Below are 23,489 nucleotides of genomic sequence, written 5' to 3'. Positions count from 1 at the left end.
AGCTGTTCTTTTTCTGAATAAGAATTCTGAAAAAGCTTTTAACTTTCTGACCAAAAGTGAAAGAAGCCGGCAAAGTACAGATTTTATGAGTTATTTAATTGGATGTTAATTTCAGAATTATAATGATGACTATTTAGCATAACAACTCTTTTATACGTAAGAGGAGTCATGGCTAAAAGACTGTCTACAGAGGCTTGAACTGAAAAAAATGGGACCTTTTATCCTTCTGTCTTTTTCTGTTTCCATGGTGTGAAAGAACTGGGTCAGAAAAAAAAAGAAAGGAGGGGGAAAAAAAGCACAAGCAGAATCTATTGCTGAGATTTTCATTTCAGTCTTTCCTTTTCAGCCAGAAAAAAAAGGTAGGGAAATCTGACAGAAACTGCTAAAACAATATTTCAGCAGAACCCACAGCATCAGGGGAAATAGTAGTGCAAATCATTAACAGCTGAAGGTTAGATTAACACACCATTGATTGTATCCTCTCCCAGGGACTAATTTTCATTTTCTCAACTAGCAGCAATGGTTTGCCACTTCCTTAAAAAATCTGTGGTTGAATCTAAAATGGTGGGCTTCAGTCTATTAGTTGGAATGAAGCTTCGGATGCATCACTGCAAAGAGGTTTTTACATTTAATGAAGAAATTAGGGTCTGTATATTCAGGGTCTGAGTATACTTTTTCCATTTCACAGTCTGAAAAACAGAAGTGCTGCATATCTTGAGGGAAAACAGTATTTATTCAGTGTTTCTTACTTCACTGTTGGAGCAAATGCAAATCATAAATCGATACTCATATGCCAAATATTAAAAATATAGACGTAAGAGAAAAGATCTAATCAGATCAGGCAATGTATTTTGCTCTTAAGCTTATCAGACTCAAGAGCATGTAGTAAGTAGAGCTATTTTTTTGTGTTTATACCACTTCTTGTAAAATAAGCCCTACACTTCTTAAATATATTTTTCTCTGCCTACATGCATACTATGCATTCCTCCACATGTATGAATACTAAGTGTTATATGCAATGAAAAGTAATTTTGGGGAAGGGGAGAAATTTGAATTACTGTGTTTGCTCTCAGCATCTTAAATGTTGGTGGTTAAAAAATTTCCGAGAACTGTTATTCTAAATAAATAAATAACTTTTCTGACTAACCATTGCCAGGAGGCTTGAAATGCTGCTTTAAAAATATTCTCCCAAGAGAAAGTTTATTTCGGGTATAAATATCCACTATACAAGTATGTGCATTATTTCATACTGGTCCATTTCTTCTTTTAAAGCAGCAGAACATAAATCAAATCAAAATGTGTTTGGGGGATAACTGAGGTAGGTACATTTTCAAACTAGTTGGGAAAGTCTCCATTCTTTATGGTCATGCTCAATTGCCAACTTTTAGTGTTCAGCTCTGCAGCACATAGTCATATAGTGTGTGTGAGTGTATTTATATGTTTAACAGTTTTGTCAGTCAAATTCTGCATGGGCTTCTCCATTTCTAATGAGGACATACAGTTTTTAGATATTCTTTACTTTGTTTTGAAACAGAGGACATCAAAGTTCTCTCAAGTGGTGTTGAACATCAGAAAAGGAAGGGGAAGATGCTTTTTGATCATACTATTATGCATGTTAACAAATTTGCACATCAGTAAAATTTGGTTAATGGGAGAAAAAGCTTTGCACTATTTTGATAATTTCAGTGTAATTTACAGTTTCATACGTAATCCAGCTTTTTAAAGACTTTTTTTTTTTCCAGAAGTGAGATTGAAAGGGCAGTTTCATGTGCTTTTTAGGCCAACACTGCTGCCAAATGAAGAAGCGGTCTTGCCTAACTTGTTCTTTCGACTGTTCATTCCTACCTCTGCACCTTTGCTCCCTTTCTGCCAGCATAAGCATTTGTGCCGCCCAGGGGTGAGGTCGCCTGGGAAGCAGGTCCGGATTAACAGCAACCTTCCCCTACCCCTTCCAGATCATATTAGACTGGATCAGTTCTCACCAAGGCTATGCAAAGGCTTGTAATAGAACAAGAAATGGGCATGGAAAAAGCAATCAAGGTTGCAGGATAGGAAAGACTTGCTTCTTTTGTAGCATTACTGAATTATTCAGTTTAAGATATATGTAAAATTGCAGTCTGAAACCGGAAGTCTGCTCTTCATATTTGTAACAATATATGTATAGACCTGATTAGAATGCTTTCCTTTGAAATTGCCGTAAGGTATTTGTTGAAAAGCTTGTACTGTTCTGACAGAAAACAAAATATTTGCCTGTATGGATACATCCATTTAAAGCATGTCCTTTTTTCCTGAAGTATCTAGTAGATACTTCACTACAAGTATGACTGTAGAAATTATAATCTCATAAATTAGTTACTCTGCATCTTAGAAGAAAACTTGATAGATGCAATTTCTCGTAAAATATTTTTCACTTCAAGACTTACTAGCCACATTTTTTCCTCTACATCTGTTTGACTAAGGCTTTAGACAGATGTTTACTTAGAGCATGGTCAGATGTGTTGCTCCTGATCCAGCTGCCCTCTTAGATCTGCCAGCATGACTGCACATTTAATTGCTCCCTAACCTGATCCTGACAAAGTGATCCAGCTAAAAGCAGAAACAAAAGCCCCCCAAGAACTATAAAAGAGGTGTTTAAGCTCAGCTGCATTCATTTTGACAGAACCAGGTCAGGGAGCAGCTATGCATGCAATTATGCTGGCGGGTCTCAGGGCTGGTAACCACCAGACTAGGGCAGTGATGAGCAGATGAGACCAAACTGGAAAGGTAATCACTTAACTGGGATAAATTGCAACTCAGGCTGTGGTACCATTCCCTAAACCAACCTAACTTCTGGTTACTGCAGTTCTGTCCTGTCTTTCTCTTGTGTTGGTTCAGGTGCTCATCTGAGCCCATGCTGAGGCATTTCAGTTCACTGTGGGAGCAAAAAGGCATTTGTATAAGGCTGAAAGAGAGGAAGGTGAGTGGGACTATGGTAGCCAGCAGCTGGATTGGCTCAGGCTACAGTGGAACTACGGTTGTGACCATACCCTTAGCAACTAGCTGTGGCAATTTAAAATCTTATGTGTCAATAGACATTTCCAATAAAATAGGGTTTTGTTAGGTAACAAGGCTGAAGAGACAGAGTCTACGTACCTGCCCATTCTTCCCACTCTTCCGTTAGCATTGCTTAGTGACATAGTTCATCCCAGCACCCTCATGGCTGCACTGTCCTGTATGTACTGCTGGCTGTTCCCACCTTCTGCTAAAGATTACAACCCTCAGCTCTGTAAGGAAAACAGTTTTTGAAAGAACTTGCTGACCTTCTTGAGATGAAGCAATCAGAATAGGATAGGTATTTTTAATAAGTGGGCAGTGTAGTGCAGCAGGGGCTGGTAGCATTTTCAGCAAGCAGACTTTGCTCTGAAAAGGGACATAAATTCATCACCCTGAAATATTTTTCTAAATAGTTAAGCTCGCGGAAGTGACTGTCTATATGGACAAATCTTTGCTTGATTTAATTCTGTTTGGTTGTTAAGTCCTCAGTGAGTTGAACTGAATCAGTGAGCATTAGGGTAGTTAATCCGCACAAGAGTTACTCTCTTCTCACTACATCAGTTAAGCACAGCTTTGTAAACCTGATATAAACTACTCTGTGGCTGTGGACAAATCCCCATGCAGCTGTGCTCCCGAAAGATGTTAACTCTTCCCGCCCGCCATCCAGTACTCATCACTACCACCCTGCTGCAGGTTACTGTCTCTGCCCCTCCAGGGGCAGACTGCAGTGAGTCCTCCCTTGGGCAGATCAGCAACATTAACTTCAGTGGCTTAAATCGTAGAATTTGCTAAACTGCTTCACTGAGTTTGAAATAGGCTGGAGACTACCGCTGTGAGCAGGACTGCTGGCAGAGACGCGAGTGCCAATACACAGCGTAGAGTGCTACTTTTTTGGTGCTGGCTAAGGAGAGCTTTGAGTCAGGGTTTAAAGAACTCGAGTTTCTAATGCAAAGACATATAAGCTAATAAACACTAAAGAAAAGAGCTTGGGAGAGAGACTCGGGAGAGTCAGGATGTTCTCAAACTAATTGACTGAAACAGCTAGTAGTCCCTACTATAACGCTGGAGAGATTGTTGTACTTCATGCAAACCTGTCTGAGAGCCAGTTACTCTTTTAGGTTGTAACCTCTTACACTGAGACAACTGCTTGCAGAATTTATCTACATCCTCAGTGTTTCAGCATTATTTATTTCCCTGTAGTGGACCTAATAACCAGCTCATTGAACTCCTGTTCTTTGCTCAAATCTCAGAGCCCAGCTTAGCATCTGCCAGGCCTTTAGAAACAAAGGCGAGCTGTTACATTTGTTCTCAGATATACTTGTGCTCTTCTGTAAAATACAGGCTGTGAACTAAGTTTACCCTTATTGGAAATATGTTATTAATTAAGTTCAATAATCTGTGTAGCTCAAAAAATACGCCAGTTTCTCAAATCTACTAAATGTTGCATATGTTTTCATTTCATGTTTCTGTATTTTTCATTAAGATAAATTGTGTCAGTTTGCATGTTTTGAAGAAAAAGCTGACGAACTGCTTCTAGTTAGAGTATTCTTCTGACTAAAGCACTTATCTTTGTTAAAAGATGTATTAAACATAAATTGAGATTCCACTAGATGGAGCACAGGGGTAGTGTTTTTAGAGTTAGCCTACCTAGTATGCTGGGTCAACATCTAGAAGTTATGGAAACTGGAGAAAAATATTTCTTAATGATTCTGTAAATCAACATTATAGAACTGAAAACAATAGACTTTCAACACTGCTTATATCGTGGGTAAAAGCAAACTATGATTTTAAAGGTTCAGAAGTATGACCAAAGCTATTCAAATGGAAATTCTTATGTAAATATTTTTACTCATTTCATTATCTGATGTACTATGATGTGCATTCAAGTCATTTCACTATATTTTTATAGACCGTAGGAACCATTATCTCTTACCTCTTCCTTTGTCTTAGGTAAATTCAGAACTAATTTGAGCTGAACAGAATAGCTTTATCCCATTCCTCATAAGTTCTGTTTATATGTGACCTTTGAGAATATTACAGACTTGTTTCTAATCTAACATAAACTTTAATGTAAATATGCTGACTTCAGTGGAACAACTACTCTCCTGCAAGTAGGAAAGATCAAAATCAGGTCCTCTATTGAAAAAAAAGATGTTCAGTAAGCATTTACACTATATTTATGTGCTGTTATTTATACAAACATTAAAAGGTCAAGTCCTTTGCCTCGCAGAAGATGACGCTCTAGAACTTCCCAATATTGCGTATCCTGAATTTATTTGAACAGACATACTCAAAATAATATAGTCTTCATTCTCTAATGGAGCTTTCTTGATGTAGCCTACGGGTGTGCTGGACAGATATGAATAGGTCTATAGAAATATAACTGCCATTTTCATAATGGAAGAAGAGTAAGTTGTTATGCCATAAGCATGATTGTACTTTAAGTTTTTAAACTTGGAATTGTAATAATCTGTTAAAGATCACCTGTAGTTAAATTGACCCAGGGGCTCAGTATGAATTTATGGCAGTAGATGTTATAGGTTATATTACTACAGAAAGTGGAACTATCCATGAAAATATTTAAGATTTGCATGGTTTATGGATTTTTAATAGTTACTAATCTATACGTGAGAGAGAAAGGATAAATAGGAAGTGACTTAAATTATACAGGAAGGAAGGAAGGAAGGACTTAATAACAAAAAACCGTGACATTAACTTTTCTTCTTTAGCTTCCAAAACTGTTGTTCTGTATTTTCTTCCATCCACTAATGTAAATAAATGTGAATGTATTAAATTAGAGGATAAAAGGTGAAGTGCAGGAGTAGCTTTGGTGAAGCAAAAGTCAACTCTGACAAGTAAAGAATTATGTAATACAGTGTATAATACAGCTAGTAGGGATACTGATCTCACCTCTATTTTACTTCATTTTGTAATTGTTATTTTTTTTCTCCATGAGGAAAAGTGGGGATTTGGATTATTTAGGCTAAAATGCCAGAGAGAGCCATGCTGAGGAAGAGGAGAGGCTTTGATTCAGCTTTTGTGTCTGGTGGGAACATTTTCTCAAAATGTAGGTGCTATTTCCTGTAATCAAGGGCTTTCCAGAGCCTGATAATCATTTCCCAGCTGTATCATTTTGGTGAATTATTTTTTAACCTTGGGTTATTTCATGACTGGTTTTGCATATTAAGAATGGGAGAGGATCATATTCATCTTGATGATAGAAAACAGGGAATAGAACTCCCACAACTCCCTCTCCCCTTCCCTCCACCTTGTGGAAAGTTTGGCTTTGTGCTAAAGCGTGAAAAAAGCCCTGACTGCAGTATGTCAGGCATATTTCAGCTCGATTTGTGTCAACCCTAATAAGTCAGCTGACAAGGTAATAAATTGGGTGTCTGTTCAAGACCTGGCACCTGTACAGGAAATAAAAGGGGATTTCAGTTGCAGGAGGTTTGCTTTGTTTTGCGAATGGAAGTTTTCTCAAGGCTCCCCTACCTCCTCCCCCTTTCTCCTCTTTACTGAAATCGTGTTATCAAAATGTTTATTCCAATTGTGATTGGAGCCAGTTTTTCATCTGGAAAAGAAAGCTCTATGAGTATCTTTGGAAATGGAAATCCCTGTACTTTCCACTTCGAAACAAAGGCTTACAGAGCATTTAATTATTCATATATCCTGCTGGTTTATATATGCCTGAATAATTTAAAATTATTGAGGTGAAACTGTCTTTGTTCAGCATTTTGAAAATTTGCATTGAGGTAGTTTGAATCAAGCTAAGAAAACTTAAAATTTATTTAACCCAGGGAAAAAATGTATGAATAATATCTCACTATTTTTAATGATAACATAGCCTTGTGACCAGGGTGTTTGACATGTTTGCCTCTATGTCTGACCTTCAGAAGTTGCAAGTCTGGAAAAGCCTAGCTTTTGTCTGTGCAGCTGCAGAGACTTGTGGTTTTTAGCTTAGGAGACCTTGGGTGGTGGGTTCCCGGCATGGCCCCAGCTGGTGAATGCAGTGGTAGCAGCAGCCTGGATGGTCTTCTTGGGGCCCTCCCTTGCCATGTGGGGATCTTTCTTCACTCTTGGAAGAGGGGCTCTGGTTGCTGTTCCCCCACACTGTCTTTCCTGGCCCCTTACCCTTTTGGTGACTGTCTTGGGCACTTTGAAGAAGTTTCCGAACACTCTGAACCTAAGGCTCTAAGGTTGCTCTGCGAGCTGGAGAAGACAGAATAGTGCCTTGTAGTTTGTGGAAAGGAGGCAGCTGCCCTTTCTTCTGGTTGAATTTCCTCCACCTTTTTCCTCCTTCATTATCCCATTGAGATGCATTGGAAGCAGATCTTCAGATGTCCACATGGAGAGTTCATCTCCCAGAATTTCCTTTTTTTATTTTATTTTATTTTTTTTTTATTAGAGGAAGTGATAACCTGACCTAGTAGAGGGAGAAGGGGGGAAATGATATATTAAAACAGATATTGTCACCTTAAATTTCTTCAGAAATAAGGAGAAGAAAACCCTCTTTCAAAGTCAAAACAACTGCATAACTGTGTATTTTGCACTTATTAAGAAAATTTTTAGCAGAAATGCTCAAAATCTAAGAAGGGAATGTATGTAATACATATGATAAGATTTTTCCATACAGTCTGTCTGTTCTAAGATTTATTACTCTTTGTGCAGAGGTTTGGACTGGATGACAAAAGTCTTACATCTCCATTTCTGTCATATTGTAACAAACTAATATTTAAATAGGGAAAAGTTTTCTTAAGTTCTGTTCCTTATTTTCAAGAAGTGAAAATTGAACTTGAGGGGAAAAAAAAGACCAATATAAACCTTTAAAACTTCAAGTGAACTTTCAGTTTCGTAATTGAATGCAAGCTCTAGACTTTCCTATTTATCACACTGTAAATTTAAAAATAAAAAAAACTTAGCTCAGCAACTTTCTCCTTTCTCCAGCATTGCATAGTGATATGATGGATTACTCTAGATTAATTGCAGTAATCAACTAGTGTCATATGCTGCAGAGTTGTGATTCAAGCATGAAAGAAAGAATAAGCAAAGCAAATTCTGTCATGTATAGAAAATTACATTTATAAAAATGTGTTACAGGGTTAGCTCAAGTTTTTACACCTTGGCCTCAGCGTATGGAAGAAGGAAAAAAAAAAAAGAGAGAGAGAGAGGGAGACTCAGGGGTGAAATACTGAAAGCTGATCAAAATGGGAGAAAAGGTACCAGTTCACATATCTTTGGATGTACTGCACAGGAATTATATATTAATAAAAGCAGAAGAATAAAGTAAGAAAACAGTACCTAATAATAACTGATACTCTAAGTTGCAAGAGGTGTTTTAAATTTCCTGGTCATTGAAAAGACATTTAAAAATGCCCATTTTTTGTGTTTGAATAATATCAGCTCCCTTCTGAGCTGTTGTGAAAGTGATTGAGAATTTATACTGAACTTTACAGATGCCTTGCGAAGTGTATTGCAAAAGTCTGGTTGGACACATATAATCTTCTTTAAAAATATTTATAGAACACAACTCTTATGAAAATTAAACATGTTCCAGGTGTATATGATCCAACTTTTGGGCAAGGCTAAGTTGTTTTTGAAGTGGCAGATACACCTGTCACCACTGCTTGAGAGAAATTCTGATTCTACCAGCTGTCAAAATGAAAGTGCACGCTTCTTGTTGTGTTTTGTTTTCGTCCCAGAGAAAAAATCAGGGTGACTACTTGTAGTAAAGGTAGGAATTAGTTGTCGGTTAGTTTTGGCAGCTGCCTGTGGAGAGCAAGTGCTGTGTACGAAGCTTCAGCTTCTCAGGGTAAAATAGTGGATGTGATACTTCTCTGCCTGAGGACTAGTAGTGGGAGATTGAGATTTTCAGCTGACTTTGTTCCGTATTAGTAGAGAAGCTAACAGAACAGACACTCAGGATGTTTCCTTCTAGTCTTATTCAGAATATTGTTATCGGGACAGGTGCTAATGCTGGAAGTATAACGTTCTGGAGGCATCTCTCCGCAAGAAGAATTAAGCGCAGAGAAGCTGCCTCCGGTTGTTAGGTAGGAGGGTATGCAAGCCAGCAGCAGAAGTTCTGAGGTTCCCTTCTGCCACTGCCCAAATAGACTAAAGTGCTGGTTTACCATGCCCATGCTGCTTTCAGGGATGTGTAAAGCAATTCTGCATGACCAGTAGGTGTATAGGAGGTTTCCCAAGTGTGTGAAACAAGGCTTTGGAGGAGAAGGGACATAGTATGTCCTCTTTTCAGTTTTGCAGACTTAAGTATCTGGGGAAATACTGTAAGCTAGGTCACAGAAATGATCCAGATTGAAAGTAACCCGGTTCAAAAAAGAAAAAGTGGCAGGGTTTGAGAAGAAGCATCGTTGAGATGTGACCCTGATATAAATGAGCAAACATGGATAGGGAGACACATGGAAATTTCTTTAACTAATATCACATTGTAAGGTGAAATTCCAGGAGAAACTAAAGCCAAAAAGTTAGTGACATCATTTCAGCTAAAGTTTTGCAAAAGTGTGGTACCTGTGTGTAGTTTATTACCACCTCTGTTCAGGGAGCATTCTGCAGATAAGCTGTTTGCAACTGACACTTAAAGTTCCTTGAGTGTGCATGGCTGATTTTTCCTCCAAATATGAATTTCATTTATGTATTTCCAAAAAGGTGCTTCAACTTTGCACAAAGATATTGCCCTGCTAATAAAAGCTGTTTTGTTGTTTTTCTTTTTTTGATTTTCTTTTTTCCTGAAAGAGATAATACCAGCAGCAAAACTTCTCAAAATTTGATTAGGCTTCTCTGTGGATGATAGTGCTAATGATAACCTTATTTCTGACTTCAGGCCCTAATTTGATGTGCATCTAATCCATTGCTATGTCAAAAAGAAAAACACACGCACAAATGTATATATGTATGTATGTATATATCTTTTCTCTACTTCATTCTGCTTGCTGTTTTTCAGGGCATAACCCAGTCCAGTTCACTGCAGTCCCCCAGGCATTTTTACCAACACAGCAAAGGGGGGTGGCAAGAAGGATATGCAGAGGCTGCTGCAGATCGTCCTCTGGACTACTCTTTCCCACCATAGTGTCAGTTTAAACACCCATTAGTCTGCAACCTGAGGGCACCTGTCCGCATCCTTATTCATCCTCAGTCCTCTATCTATCTACGTCCTATTTACAGTGGAAATAGTCAAGGTCTTTTGATATCATATGGTAGTGTTTGAATGACAGTAATTACTGCTGCAGTTCAGTTATTTCTAAGTTGCAAATTAGTAAGGATAGGTTTCTTGTGAAAAAAGTTCCTGCACAGCACTAGAGTGCTTAAGAGTTTTGGTGTGCTTAATACCAAGACATAGGAGATGAATGAATGAAGGCTACTTAAAATCCTTGCAGGCCTTAAGCAGAAATACTACTGAAGTCAGTGGTAGTATTACTTGACAAAGATTGCAGAACTTCCACACTCTTTTTATGAGTTATGAAACAGTGTCAATCTGTTAAGAACTAAATATATAGCAAAACAATTCTGTAACTGAAATTGTCAAAATTATTGAGAAAGCTTTTGGCTCTTTATTTCAGTGTTTTATTCAGAAGCCTCGACTTAATTAGTTATGTCTATGTATGGGATAACTACAGACTCTTTGAACTTCCCTGGCATTCACCGTGGACATGGTATTTGACATTCCTGGGAGTGGACTTCGCATACTACTGGTTTCATCGCATAAGCCATGGTAAGACTTAGAGGTTTTTTTTTTTTGTTTTTTTTTTTTGTTTTTTTTTTTTTTTTTACTTGTTAAAATGCAACTGTTTGCAAGGATTAGCAAATATTCACTTGTGCTTTGAGGGTAGCTAACAGCTTAATTATCCTACTTTTTGCATAATAAGTATGATTTTATAAAGAGAGGGGATATTATTTTGAATGTGCTCTGGTGAAAGTTAAGTGTCACAAGAAAAGAGGGAGTACATAAACATGATGTCAGTATTGTGACTTTGAAGGATCACTTTTAATATTATGAATCAGGTGTTACACCAGATTAACTTTCAGTGTAGCTTCACTTTATTTGCTGTTGGTCGTTCTAAGAGCTCCCAGAGTAGGCTTAGATCCCTGTATGCCTATATGAAAATATAATCACTGTAGATAACTATTTCAAAAGAAACAGATGTATGTACAAAATGGAAATAATAAGCAAGGTGGCCAAAATAATGACAGGTCAGCTGACTAACTTTGTCTTTTTATTTTTTAAAAAAATTTAAATATTCAATCATTGTGTCAATAAAAATATTTCTCTACCTCATATGTACATATGAACTGTTCTAGAAACCCTGTCTGCAATTAACACTAGACTGTAAATGTGATCCTTGGTTTTGTTTTTATTATTTATTTTTCTGAAGTACACTTTTAACCCTACCTGCTGTTATACATGAAAAAGTGCAGTTTAGATAGGTTGCAACTTTTATTTATGGTAACAAGGAGGTCATAGAAATCATACAGCTTATTTCTATACATGTATTTAATGAACATATAACAACGTCGGTCCTTCTGTCATCCATCTTTTCACGTATCTCTTTTCTGTAGTTTTCTGTGATATTTATTTGCTGTAGTCGGTTGAATTCTACTTGGAAATGTAATAATACTTTGCATCAGTCCTAACTGCGGGGCTCCTCTAAAGTGCACTGCGGTGGAGTAAGCGCCGTATGGTTTAAAAGGTTTCGGCCTGGGTGTCTCAAGGCAGGGCGCACGAGCATGGCTGTAGCCGCTGGTAATGGCAGTTCGCCTACGGGGAAACGTTTGGCCGCAGCCAGGTCGGGGCGGGGATGCAGGGGAGGAGGTGAGAAGCTCCCTGGAGCGAGTGGGAGTGAGGAGTGGTGCTGATTGCGGATGGGCGCTGCGTGCGCGGGGGCGGGGGGGAGAACAATGGTGGGTGGGTGCGGAGCACAACAATGGGGCGGAGGGGGGCGAGGAAGCGCAGGGGCGCTGGAACAATGGGCGGGGGGGGGGGGGGGGAAGGGCCCCACGTGGGCCCCGCGCCTCGCAAGCCCCCCGCGCCCACGGGGCTGCCTCGTCTGGCTGGCAGCGGGGCCGAACCTGGAGGATATTCCCACATTTGGGAAGCAAAACAGTTGTCTTTAAGCCCGGTTAGACAGTCACCAGCCTGGATGTGCTTTCACCGAGTTCGGGGTAAAATTCCCACCGAGGGAAGGGAGCGGGATCCGCCCCGCGCTCTCCACAGCGATTACACGCGGTTCTGTTCCTGCAGCAGCGTTAAATCCACTCTGATCTCCTCCGCTGTATTTCGAGAGCGGTGTTGGGGCTGCACACTTTGAAATGAATCATGCTGGCATTTTTAGATTTAAAATATAAAAAATCCCCTCTTGATATAATGACATTGAGGAAACCACATGGCAAAATGCTCTTCTTGTCTTAAGGTCAATGCTGAACCATTCTGTTTTTGAGGTTACAGAGATGTTGCTTGCTCCTAGGTCTGTGCTACTCAGTGGGGAACTGATGCAACGTTACAGAAAATCACTGAATAGATACATCACTCTGTTCTCTGGTCAAGCAATGATGAAATCAGTATTACAGCAACACAGCTGCGAAACTCTACTGCTTCAGAAGTTGCTTACCCAAGTCTGATACAGGAGATACTTTTAAACAGTAAAGCACAAACTCCTGAAAAATACCTTTGCTCTTGGATATCCAAGTCAGGGCCCTGGAATGCAGTCACAATCTCTAGTACAAGTGTATCAAACTCTTGTGCTAGAAGGTGACAGGGGCTGGTGAAATTCAGGCTTGGATCATAGAATAAAGTTAAAAATTAATAGCACATGTATATCCCAGGAAGCTCAAGCTGTGTGGGCTTATGTGTGGGGATGTAAATAATAGCAGTAATTGTTTCAAACTGAAAAACTAAAATTCAGATACATTTTAAAGTTGCTTATTAATACTTGACATAATTTTGTTGCAAAGAATCATCATCATACTGCTTTTCCTGTCTCCAAGCAGTAATTTGATAAAGCAGACTCCTGGCTGGTTAATGCTTTGTTCCCTGCTGTCCGCCCTTTAGTTGGGTTGCTCATTCCTGCTATTTGAATAAATAATCTGAATTGTTACAGATCAAAATGTTTTGTCTGTAAAAGAAATATGCAATATAAAATTTTTTATCCAGTACTTGGGAAGCTATTTCTTTCCTCTTTGCTATATGTGTGTAATAGCTATTATCATAAACAGTAGTTATACAGCAACAAGAGGAAGTATTTTTAGGTGTGAGCTCATTTTTCAAAGGATAGAGTTATTCTAGGTATGTGCTTGTATTTTCCATTGTTTGCAGTAGCCACTAAAAAGTTAGAAAATAAAATGTTACACCACTTATTCCAGCACTTTTCTGGGCCTGAACCAAACCCCGTGGCAGTCAATGGGAGTACTGTGTTAACCACTGCTTTGTCTCCCGGTGTTTTAATGAATTTATAAATCAATGTAACTTTTCCCGTTGTTTCAGTAAAATCACTCGTTACGGCTGTACTACTGCAGAAAGACGGCTGTAAAATAACAGGTTTTATTTCCCTTTCTCAGGGCAGGATATGCGTGGGTTTGGGGGATTTTGAGCAGACGCGGTCACCTAGCGCGTAGGGGTCGCGCCTCGGGCTTGCTCTCCAGGTGCAGCGGCCGGGCGGGTCCCTCGCGGGTCCCAGGGCGGCGGCGGCGGCGCGGGCCGCGGGCGGCTCCGCTCCGCTCCGCTCCCTGCGCACGCACATGACAGCGGCGCTGAGGAATCCACCGGCTCGGCGAGCTGATTTCTTAACCAGCCACACCTTTTAATCAGGAGAGGGAAGCTGGGGACTTGCAGAAACACGCAGGCACGGCCAAGGGTCAGGCGGAAACCTGGCCCCGGGCGCTGCCCGGGGTGCGCGCCCCCGCCGCGGCCGCGGAGCCGCCGCCTGACCCCGGGCCGCTGGAAGACCCGCCGGCTGGAGCGGGCTTTCGCGGGCGCGCCCGGGGGGTGGCTTCGGGGACCCTCCTCTCCTTCAGTTTCGAGCTCTCTGGAAGGAGTCGTCCAGGGTTGGCAGCCGACAGGTTTAGCGAGCCTGTCTCTTTTTAACGGCAGCTTCCAACACCTCTTCTTTGGTTCTCCCTTAACGCCGGGGAATTTCCATTGCTGAAGTGTCCCCCTCCCCCGGCGACCTGGGGTGGGGGGGGGGGGGGGGGGGGGAGCGGTTTCCTTCGGCTGGGCCAGGCTCCGCGGCGGCCGCGCTGTCCTGCCAGGTCGGAGGCGGCCGCGCTGCGCGCCCGCCGGCCGCTTCCAGCCGCCGGGGGCCCTACGTGACACGGCCCCTGTCGGCGCGGGCCTGAGCCAGCGCGAACCGCTGCCTCGAGCTGCGTGCCGGGCGCGGGCGGCGGACCTGCGCTGATAAGTAAATCCTCGGCTGCTGCAGAAGATTTCAAGTTAACGACGTGTCTCTTATTCTGAGTGTATTTATGGCAGACGCGGAATAAACTGCCCCTTGCTGCATCAGGCACGTCCTGAAGCAATAGTCTCTGAGCTTCTTTCAGACCCCTCCGCTGCACAAAACTGGCCGTATGGCCAGCACCAGCTTCTGAAGGGTCAGAAGACAAGCAAGAAACCCTGAAAAATAAACCCTGAAAAATCATTTAAGCTTTTTCCCTCAAATGGCAATGCCTCAGACCTGTGGCAAAACGTCTCAACTGATGATGTTGAAGAGGATTTCTTTTCAGGTTCCAAGAACTGCAAGTTTTACTAAGCTTTTAAAAATGCTTTACAGCAGGAGATGAAAATTTTGGACTTCTTTTAGCTATGTCCTGTCTGTTTTTACCTGTGATTTACATTGCTTCTGCCTCCTCTTCTAGCAAGAGTCTGCTGTTGTAGTTTAACAAAACAATTTCTTAAGCAGCAGAGCTGGCTTACAAAGTTTCTGGCCGTTTTTCCTACCCTGTGCTGCTGTTCACTGCCCATTCAGTTCTGAAAAAAACTGCTGTGAGATTGCTGGGGACGTAAGACCACTGAGATGATCCAGATCAGTCAGTAATCATGGGGTCAACTTAGATACGAAGCAAAAACTGCCCAGTGGTCAAAGATGGGAACAACTTAAGCTAAATTTGATAGCACAGAATTGTATATTACTGTATAGCATAGGCATGAGAGAGGGTTTTCTGGGACCATGCAAAGGGGCAGTTAATTCATTCTTGTATAAGGAACCAGAGTGGTCCATGTGTGGATGAACTGGGGCAGACAGTGTGTCATGATACATGCTGTTAACGTGACTGGAAAGGGCGAGAGTTTAAACCGCTCCTATTGCTTCTGCTAGCGTATGCACAGTCTGTGATAACAGTCCTAATACACCATCACTTTGGACGCTAGTGTAATGCCATGTTCATTATTTCATGAGAGGCTGAGTCTGAGCTTGCAAGCTTGTTAAAGAAAAAGACAGCAAGGTCAAAAGTCTCTTCAGTATCTACATTTACCAGTCACGTTTTTGGAGGACTCATTGGAATTGAATAATCATGTTACCTATTTGTTTATCTGACCCATTCCTGCCTTTGAAATGCTCCTTTCATCTACATTTTATGTTTCCTGAAGTCAGGACCTCAGAAAAGAATTGTTAAGTAGGTTGAGTTGATAGTATATTGAAATAATTTTGAATTTAAAGGAGGATTATTTTAGAATCGTGAGAAATTCATTGCAGTAAAAGTGATGTCTGACTTTTGCTGTTAGGAACATGGTCAGGAAGCAAATCCCAGTCCCCTCTCCCAGCAAGGCTGTATTCCCCTAGTAATACAATGAATGCCAATGTACTCCTACATACCAAAGGATCTTTTTTTTTTTTTTTTTTTTTTTTTTTTTTTTTCCCTAGCTTGTCTTTGCATGGATGAAACTGCCACTGTTTCCATGAGTAGCAATTCAGTTCTATATTGATTATCCAACATGAAACAGAGTTAGTTCTAACCCAGTGAAAGACAGAAAACTTTGGGAACTGTCAAGTGACTGGATGAAGTTCTGCTCTTTTTCTTGTTACAGCTTGTGTTGATTCCAAAGGGAATTGATACCTGGTGATTAAGAGAAAAATACTCTCTTTTTGTGAATTTTAGAGAAAACATTTTTTACCATTCTGTCAGTTGTTTTTTCTTATTGTTTAAACAGGCTTGGGAGTGCAGGATATTAAAATGCTGACTCTGCTTGCCTCACAAAAATAGCAAAAGCAATAGCTGTTTGTCATATTTTCTGTCCTGTCTTCTGACTGATTCTAGTCTAATACCTGCAGACAACATAACATGAACTGAAAATAAATAGAGCTCATGTGATTATGATTCATCCCCTGTTTTTTGACTCCAATATAAATAAACTGCACTAAACTTAAGTTTGCACTAATTTTATAGAAGACCACAGTCAATCTTAACATACCAAATGTTGTCATTGCCATTCCTTCTGACAATAAGATGTATATTTTGATCAAAAAAAGGTTCACCTTTGCTGCAATGAGGCGTCCTGACACAGAGTGGTCTAGGATCCCATAAAAGTGTGGGAGTCTGCTCATACTGTTTTTAGGGTGTAACTGTTAATAATAAATTCTTGTTGTTTGAAGGACTGCGGTTCCTTGTACCCTGGCAAGAATAATGCCCAGATTTGGGGATGGCTGACTCATTTAAGTTGTTAAATTTGTTGTGGCACATGCAGATACCACAACACCCTTCCTGTTTTACTTCAGAAACTGTGAGCTGGTATGAGAGTTTCTGGAAAATCTCTGCATTCTGAAGAGCTTATGAGACAGAAATGAGAGAAAATCTAGAAATTTTAACTTATTTTTTATTTCTGAAGGTCCAGAGGAGTTTTACAGTTGATTAGTAGATTTTTTAAAATATGTGATTGATGTACTAGAGTTTATTTATAGTGATGGAAATAACAAATCCACCAATAGGTTGGACTGCATGATGGGCCACTGATTTTTACCTCTGTAGGACCCCTCCAGAACATGGTCTGAAGTCGGAATATGACATAGTGGAGGGCAGAACATTGGTGCAGGTGAAGAATCAGCTTGGTGATCTGGAATCACCACCTAATTCAATGAGACATAAGCTGCTTATTGTGGGAGGATGAAAGAGAGGTAGGAGGAAAAAAGTCACTATATATTTACCATGATTCTTCTTGTCCTCCTGTAAATATCTGGTAATTGTTTCTCTTTGACACTGTACTGGGATACTGGGAGAGATGGGTATCTGTGGTTGTTATGAGTTAGGACTTGATATGAGTTTAAAAGAAGTCTTTTTTTTTTGTTAATGGCAGAGATGATGTGTCTTTCATCCTAAATATCATGGAATATGTATTTGTTAAAGTGTGAGCTAACAGCAATGACATCATTTTTATAACAAAATCAGGTGGTAATTCCGTCTCCTCTTAGTATTGTTTATCTTTTCTCAGGCTTCCCTCATTAAGAGGTCTGGCGAGCTCCCCAGTAGAAAATGAAAAAGAAACCATATTTCTCCATTTTCCGTGTTAGTCTCCTTTCCTTATGGTTGGGACGGGGGTCAACACAGGGTTAACGCTCCTCTTAGGTGTCTCTTAAATGCTGCCTTGAGGGTTTACATAATGCACTGGCTTTGTCAAGCCTCTGTATGGAGATATGCGTTAACTATAAGTACCTATAGGTGTCTGAAGGGTAAAATCTTACCATTTTCCTATCTGCGCTGTCCCCAGGTGCACAGATAGGGAAAAAGCTCTGGATCTGCTTGCACAAAAGCAAGGTGACTCATGCTTCTATGAAAAGCATCAGAAAATGTAAAATAAATAACCTTAAATTTTTAAAACCACAGGGAAATATCTGTTCTTTTTCACCTAAACTTTTCTTTAAAGTTTCTGAAGCTTGAAATGAATTCAGAACATCATTTGTTAATTTTTTTCTTCTGATATCCCTAGGAAGTTTGCATGGTATGCACGTTACGTGAGCGGTTGTAACGAGGACACTAATGTGCTGCGCACATGGCTGTTGTGATTATGGTCATGCTCCTGACTAGTAAAGTAGCCTGATGGAGGTGTCATTGAGCATGAACAACTTGAAGACAATATCTTATAGGATGAAGTGGGAGAATAAAGTTCTATGTAAATTAGCATGGGGTGACCATTCAAAAAGTCTGACTTCACACATTGATAACCTTGGTTAGTGCTGCCCTCTAGTCTGTGCGTGTGTGTTTTGAAAGGAAAAAAATATCCCTTTTTACTCTCAGAGTGGAGACACGAGTATGAAAGCATCTAACTCACTGTGCAGAGGAACAGTTCACTTGACATACTTTTCCAAGTGTGTTGTTGAAAACTGATGAAATGGTGCATAACACTTGTATTTCTTAAGGTATTACAGAACATGGAGTAAAATGTGAGTTATCCAGATCTTGAAATGAACCTTTTTGCAGTTAGTGAGTGTGAGAAAGGAGTTATTTTGGAATAGTTTGGAGAGTTATTTTTAGGGTTTGAAATGGCTCTAATGTACTATTTGGCTTCTCAAATATTGTTCAGATGGTTTATCGTAAAACCACCTTTCAAACTGGTGACTTTATGAGTTGGAAAGAGAGACTGTAAGTTTGGAATTTTAGCTACTTGTTCAAGGAAAGATAGCCCAGCCACATCTTTCTTCTTTCTTCCTTTTTTTGTTTCTCTCTTCATCTTTCAATATGTATTTTATGCTAGAAACCTGTATGTTTCCAAAATAAGTAAAAACCCACCTGAGAATATTTAGTCTTGTTTCCCTTGATCTAATTTTAAACTATGCTACTTATTTCAGCTAAAGGCTTCTTACCAAGTTAGACAGAAATGTAAAAACATCCAATAATATCTATTTCCTGAACAAAATGCACTCAAATCCTTTGATCCAGGCCTCATTTTAAATGCAATTCTTTCCTAAACCAGTTCCTGATGACTTTGGAGATGCTGTCGGTTACTGGGAGCCAGCTTCGAATAGTGTCTTGTTAGAGGGCTTCATCCTGGGCTGGAGTGGTGTTCCCAGGGTGGGAAGGTTCATTTTTAAGTCCCTTCCATGTTTTATTAATCTGCTGGAATCAGCAAATCAGCAGTAAGAGAGACCAAATGTAATAAAAGGTTTTAATTTGTGATATTAATGTGATTGCAAGGAATTAGAGTAAAAGTGCACATCATATAGCTCATCAAAAAGCAGCAGTGGTAACAATTTTTTGTCACTAAGATTTAAAGTAGAAGCAGAGGCCTAGCAAAATAAAAGGCATTGTTAAAACAGATGGCTGTGGAGATGCTTGAGCTTTTTCTGTTACAAAAAAAGTTGTTTTTCTCCTGCTGTGCTAGTAAAAATTGCCTGGTCATTATTGCTCTGTTTGTCAGTCTGTGTCGTTTTAGCATGGAGAAAGAAATGCACAGAATACTGTCTCTTAGCTTCACTGCCCTGAAGCAGCGCTTTAGCTTACAGACCTCTAGTACTGTGCAATTTCAAGTGGCTCTTCTGAAATTTCCTTTAAAATGCATTTCGAACTGTGCGGATCTTAGCTTCGGAGCACGCTTGTGCCGCGAGCCTGTGTTGCTGCTCCCGGGCTGCGCGCGGGGAAAGGTAAGGTGGCTCTCGGGGCTCGCGTGCGGTCCTGCGGCTGGGGAGCCGCGGCGGGCGCCCGCGCTCCGCCGGGGGCCGCCGGCCGCTCTGGCCGCCTTGGGCAGGTGTTCCTGGTTTTTAGTGGGATGTTACCCCATCAAAGGCATATTCACAATTTAGATATTTTCTGGGTTAATACTGATGAGATTGATGAGAGCGAACTTGAGCACTAGTGGAAATACTGTTGTTTCCATTTCTTTCAATGACATGTGCTTTTCATGCAAAATTTCTTGCAATTTCGGTTTAAGTTTTCCAGTGTGTATCTATCTGTGCATGTATATTATATGCACGTATGTATAGAGAGAAGTTTTGTGATGTTTTCTGGTATCAGCTTATGTCACTGACTGAAATATTTCCACGTGTGTATAGTTTGTCCTATATAGTTTCAGAATTAGCTACAAAAAAAGAAAAAAAAAAGGATGAATTAGTCCAGGGTTAATTTCACCCCCGGTTTTATTGACTGATGTACGCTTCTTACAAAGAATAGTCTTTTTCATGATTATTTGCATATCTGAAAAGGGTGTTTTTTTTTTTTTTTTTTTTTTTTTTTTTTTTTTTTACTATGAATAAGAAATCTAAAGTGACCTTTTTAAAAGTGCATTCCATCCCAGCCCCCAAACAGCAAGCTGTTCCTTTCAGGATATTACTCAGATTTCTAGAAGCTGGATGTCTGTAATAGTTTTCCTTGCTTGCTAAAAATCTAGTGAGGCCATTACCATTTAAAGTACTTTATTATATGTTTCAAGATTGGCAATTAACATTTAAAATGTTTGGAGCAGACAAAACATCATTGCATCTGGACAATGTTCTTTACATGTATGTTTCCTTCAATGCATCTTTATTGCCTTAATTAAAGTATTTAAACTGCCAAAAATGCTTTTTGAGTACAGGAATGGCAATCTTTCCACATCACTTTCTATCTAAATTGAGAGTATGCTGTTGGAAAACGTAACTGAATAAAAATGACTAACCACCTTTTCAAAGTTTTTTCTCTTTTTAATAGCTAAAATTATAATTAAATCATTTTCTGAGATCACTTTATGGCTCTTCTTCCAACCAAGGATATTTAAATAGCCTACAGTAATTCTCAGTCATATTTTCTCAAGGATCAATAATTGTCAAAGCTAAATAAATCCACCAATGCTAAATATTTTTAAAATAGAATTACTGGTTTAATCTTAAAAGTCAAGTCATACTGTAAATAGAACATAAAAATCCTGTTGCAAGAAGGTTTGACGGTGTTCTCATATATGAAAAGACTGATACCTGAAGCGAGAATCATTCAACTCTTATTATGGCATTCGTGGTTAGATTTTGCAAAGCTCTAGGTTTTGAACACTGCATATGGAGCTCTAGGCTACTTGTTTTGATGACTAATTGGGAACTGAGCTATTCTGAGAATCTGTTTTTGTTGCTGGCAACCAAAAATCTTGAATAAATGAATCATATTGGTATGCATGTGTGGGAAAAGACAGGGATTTGTAGGGTCCAGGAAGGAGGACTTAGGTCTCATTCTGTTGTGATTCTAGCTAGCTTTTTGACTTTCCAGAAACTGTAACAAGCTTCTTTTCTGATAAAACACCATCATGTTCAGTGCTGCTCATATAGACATGTACGTGGCAGTCATTTTGCAGATTATCAATAAAGTGGAGGGAATGTTATTTAAGACACTATAGCAACCTAAGCTCGTAGAATAGAGGTGAGATTTTACCTCATCACTTTTAGCTTTAATAAAATAAGGAGAATTCTTTTCTCCTACAGGAATGTATATCACAGATATCATTGTAGTTCTCCATTTTATAGTTGCAAGTTCAGTAATGGCAAAGTACAGAAAGGGATGTGGAGTCTCAGATTGAAATAACACTATGGCATGTAACATGCTTTCACAAGGAATAATTTCAGAAATCAATGACGTCATGCTTTTCCTCAGCTGTGAAACTGGCCTGTTAAACTGAGACAGAAAGAAAAGTTTGATCATTTTTGATTTTACAGCACAGTAGTCTAAGGAAAGTGCATTCTTCATATATGCATCATATATTTGACATGCTTTTATGTTTTATTTTCTTTTAAATTATAGTCACTATTAACACACACAGATACTGAGATCCTAAATATTTTGTAGCCATAAAAATAAAATACTGTTTTTTTCAATAATGTAATTGATAGTGTGTTACAGAAATAAAAATAAAATGAATTTGTCAGCCAGAATTGTCTTCTAGATTAATACACTTTTGACTGCAAAATGTCTTATGGTTTAAAACAAAGTAAAAAACTGCACAACTGGAACTGGTTTTGGATTGTTTGTTGACTAGGAGTCATGTCAAGCAGGAACACGCAAACCTGTCGAGGGCAACTATCAAGTCTTTCTCGCCATTTGAAGCTTTGCTGTTTTCCTGATCTCTTTTCTCCACTCATCCTAAAGTGAAGACTTTTAAATTAGCAGTATAGATGTTGTGTTGATGTTGAAACATATATATTTTATTTGTCGATTTAAGATTGAAATATAAATCTAAAATACCATATTACGGACTAATGCACATTAAGTATAACCTTGTTATATCATTAACAGCTTCCCATGTATCATGGATATCTGAATCTGAGTTTTGAATACTTTGCAACATTCCTGTGGGGCAATGGTCAATGTGCAAAGTGCCAATAGCAGATAGATTCATTTTAACTTACAGAAATCTTTTTGCTCCTTTATGTTTAATTACGACAATAATTTTAAGTCTCTCAGAGTCTTTTAAAAACACTTATTTCTCCAAGCAGAACTAAGTTGGAGTGCACGAAAGAGAAATAATAAAAGTGAGAGCAACCACAATGAGCAACAGACTTCAAAAAACTCATCGCGTAGTCTGAATTCTTTATTTTTGTCCAGAAGATTTTGTGAAGCAATTTTAACCTGTTAACTTGGTGTTTTGGGAGACCTGAAGTGAGCAATAATTTTAAATTAGTGAATAGTAAGAAAAAATAAACTGATGATTGAAAGATGAATTGTGAATTGAGTAGCCAGCATTTTCCTCTGCTAAATATTTGTAGTAGGTAATAACATTTGACTATCATAAAGTGTTTTCTTTTTTCTGTGATTAACTGCAGAGTGTTTTGCAAAGCAGGTGAGTATCATTATGCCTCTGTAAGGTGGGAAACAAAGACACAGGCAGAGGAAGAGACTTTCCTAGAGAAGTGGCAGAGCAAGGGAAAATATTCAAGCCACTGTTCCTGTCAAAAGACAGTACTTTCATTCCTCAGTTATAACATTTATACAAGACAAGTTTATGTTTTTAGTAGTGAATTAATATTTCTTCTTTTGTGACTATTCTAAATCCTAACTTTTCGTTGGTATGAGATTTTCTATTTAATCTATTCACAAGTTAAGCTGTATTCTTACCTAGGATTTGAGTAGTTTCTTCTCTTTTTTTTTTTTTTTTTTTTTTTTTTTTTTTGTAAAGTGTGTCACACTTAAAAAGGCTGTTTTAGGATGTAGGAGATTTTGCATGCATTGCAGATATGACCATGTAATAAATACAATTGCATATGTATGCTCCCTGTGGCTACAGAAGTACAAATTCGCAGACTGAAAACCACAGTCAAAGGAATCCAGACTGCTTATTTTTATACTTACTGATATCCCAGGGAAGAAGGTAAAAAGCAGTTTATAAAACCTGGACAAAAGAAGGATGTAACTTTTTTTGTACTCCCTTGGGTTGAATCTCAGCTGAAATAACTGACAGTTTTTGGACTTACTGAAGGAAATGATGAGTGAAGATAAATATCCAGATGTTTTCTGGCCAGATGTATAAGGTTACATTTTTGGAAGGCATGAATGCTCTACCTGTGTCTTCTGAA

The 23,489-nt window shown here is 39.2% G+C and overlaps 1 protein-coding gene across 1 annotated transcript in view; it reads left to right on the top strand.

Moving 5' to 3' along the window:
- AGMO (alkylglycerol monooxygenase) overlaps window positions 1-23,489 on the top strand; it is a 192,637-nt gene that overhangs the window by 7,716 nt on the left and 161,432 nt on the right. Inside the window, exon 3 of the mRNA XM_062567788.1 lies at window positions 10,608-10,759. Coding sequence (XP_062423772.1) covers window positions 10,608-10,759 — 152 coding nt within the window. The remainder of the gene's footprint in view (window positions 1-10,607; window positions 10,760-23,489) is intronic.

Source organism: Rhea pennata, chromosome 2 (genome assembly GCF_028389875.1).
Source record: "Rhea pennata isolate bPtePen1 chromosome 2, bPtePen1.pri, whole genome shotgun sequence".
Taxonomy (NCBI): Eukaryota; Metazoa; Chordata; class Aves; order Rheiformes; family Rheidae; genus Rhea; species Rhea pennata.
Note: the sequence above shows the minus strand (reverse complement) of the source record. Positions and strands in the feature narration are given on the sequence as shown.